Genomic DNA, 1,351 nt, shown 5'->3' with positions numbered 1-1,351 from the left:
GTGTCTGTGTGTCGCTCGTGCGTGTCGTCATCATCTGTCTAGCGTCCACCCATACCGCGTTGGTGTCCAGTCCGAGCCTGGCTGTTCTTCACCTTTCTACCTACCTACCTACCGACTCCCAGCTCTGGCGAGTACAGGCAAAGCTTGTGCTGTGAATAGCAGGCGTGGTCTGTAAACTTCTGTACCGTCGGGTATCTGTTTACAACTGTAAGATGAAGTAAACAGCAATAGATCCGGCCCTCAAGCGGCCTAATCGATACCCGGCCCTCACGGAATCGGTCCCTCGTTGTACAGCAATCGATCCTTCACAGCTGCCCGCCCTGCCAAACTTGCTGAGAATCGGTCCTCCCACCTGTGGCGCGAAGCTGGCATATATGTCTCCCGCCCTCGGCGTGCCTACCGCGCAGCGGCGGCAGACCACCCTCCGGTTCGAGGGGCGCCTGGGGCTGAGCGGGCTGCCACCGCCAGAGTTTGGCTCGCCCACCGGCGGGCTGCCTCCGCTCGCCACCCTGCCACGGGTCGCAAGCCCTCTGCCGGCCGGAGCGCAGGCTGCGCAGGCTTCCTCCACAAAGAAGCGCAAGGCGCCAGCTGCGCTCGTCGACGGTGCTAGGCCTGTTGCTGCTTCTCTCTCCTTGGGCTACAGCCGCACTGTCCACTGAGGGAGGGTGTAGAGGAGTAGAGTGTAGAGCGCTGTAGAGCTGTAGAGATGGGAGAGCGCTGTAGAGCTGTAGAGCTCTACATCCGCCGCGGGACGAGGCGGGTGCGTTGTAGAGCGATGTAGAGGCGCTCTACAACGTGAAATCTCTACAACAAACTCTACATCATAAGCGGCGAACGAGGCACGGACCACGGTCGCTCTCCGACATGAGGCGCGTTGCACTTGCCAGTGCTGCCCTGGCCTTCTGTCTGCCCGCCCAATGGGTGGCAGGTGCCTCTGCTGCTATGGCATGCCTCACGGCTGCGACTGGCCGGCGCCTCGGCGCGTCAGCTCGGCTCGGCGTAGCGATCGTGGCCAGCGCAACTCGCCTGGACTCAACGCTCAGCCAGGAGCTCCCGCACGCGCTGGCGCGATCATGGCGCATGCAACGCGCAGCAATGCTCGCCTCGCCTCGCGCAAATGCGACCGCGTCCTCGCAGCCGACAGTCCACCGCCTGCTAAAGAAGCACTGCGATGAATGCGGCACCGGCGACGCATGGCAGGCTGGTCATGACGCAGTTATAGGGTGTCGTGTGCCGTCAGAGTGACTCTCTGTGTGTCAGGGATAGTCAGGGCCGTCCATCAGAGCTCCAGGCTGGAGTACAGTAAGCTCGGAGACACCCCATTAGCGCGGCTCGACCTCTTTGAGTCACT

The 1,351-nt window shown here is 62.2% G+C and overlaps 1 protein-coding gene across 1 annotated transcript; it reads left to right on the top strand.

The window, feature by feature from the left end:
* Positions 1–942: 942 nt before the first annotated feature.
* EMIHUDRAFT_258271 (hypothetical protein) lies at positions 943–1,245 on the top strand (the record flags this gene model as incomplete). The annotated part of the gene is made up of 1 exon (XM_005760815.1): positions 943–1,245. The coding sequence occupies one exon, from the start codon at positions 943–945 to the stop codon at positions 1,243–1,245; it is 303 nt and encodes a 100-aa protein (XP_005760872.1).
* Positions 1,246–1,351: the final 106 nt, after the last annotated feature.

This window comes from Emiliania huxleyi (genome assembly GCF_000372725.1).
Source record: "Emiliania huxleyi CCMP1516 unplaced genomic scaffold EMIHUscaffold_7395, whole genome shotgun sequence".
Taxonomy (NCBI): Eukaryota; Haptophyta; order Isochrysidales; family Noelaerhabdaceae; genus Emiliania; species Emiliania huxleyi.
Note: the sequence above shows the minus strand (reverse complement) of the source record. Positions and strands in the feature narration are given on the sequence as shown.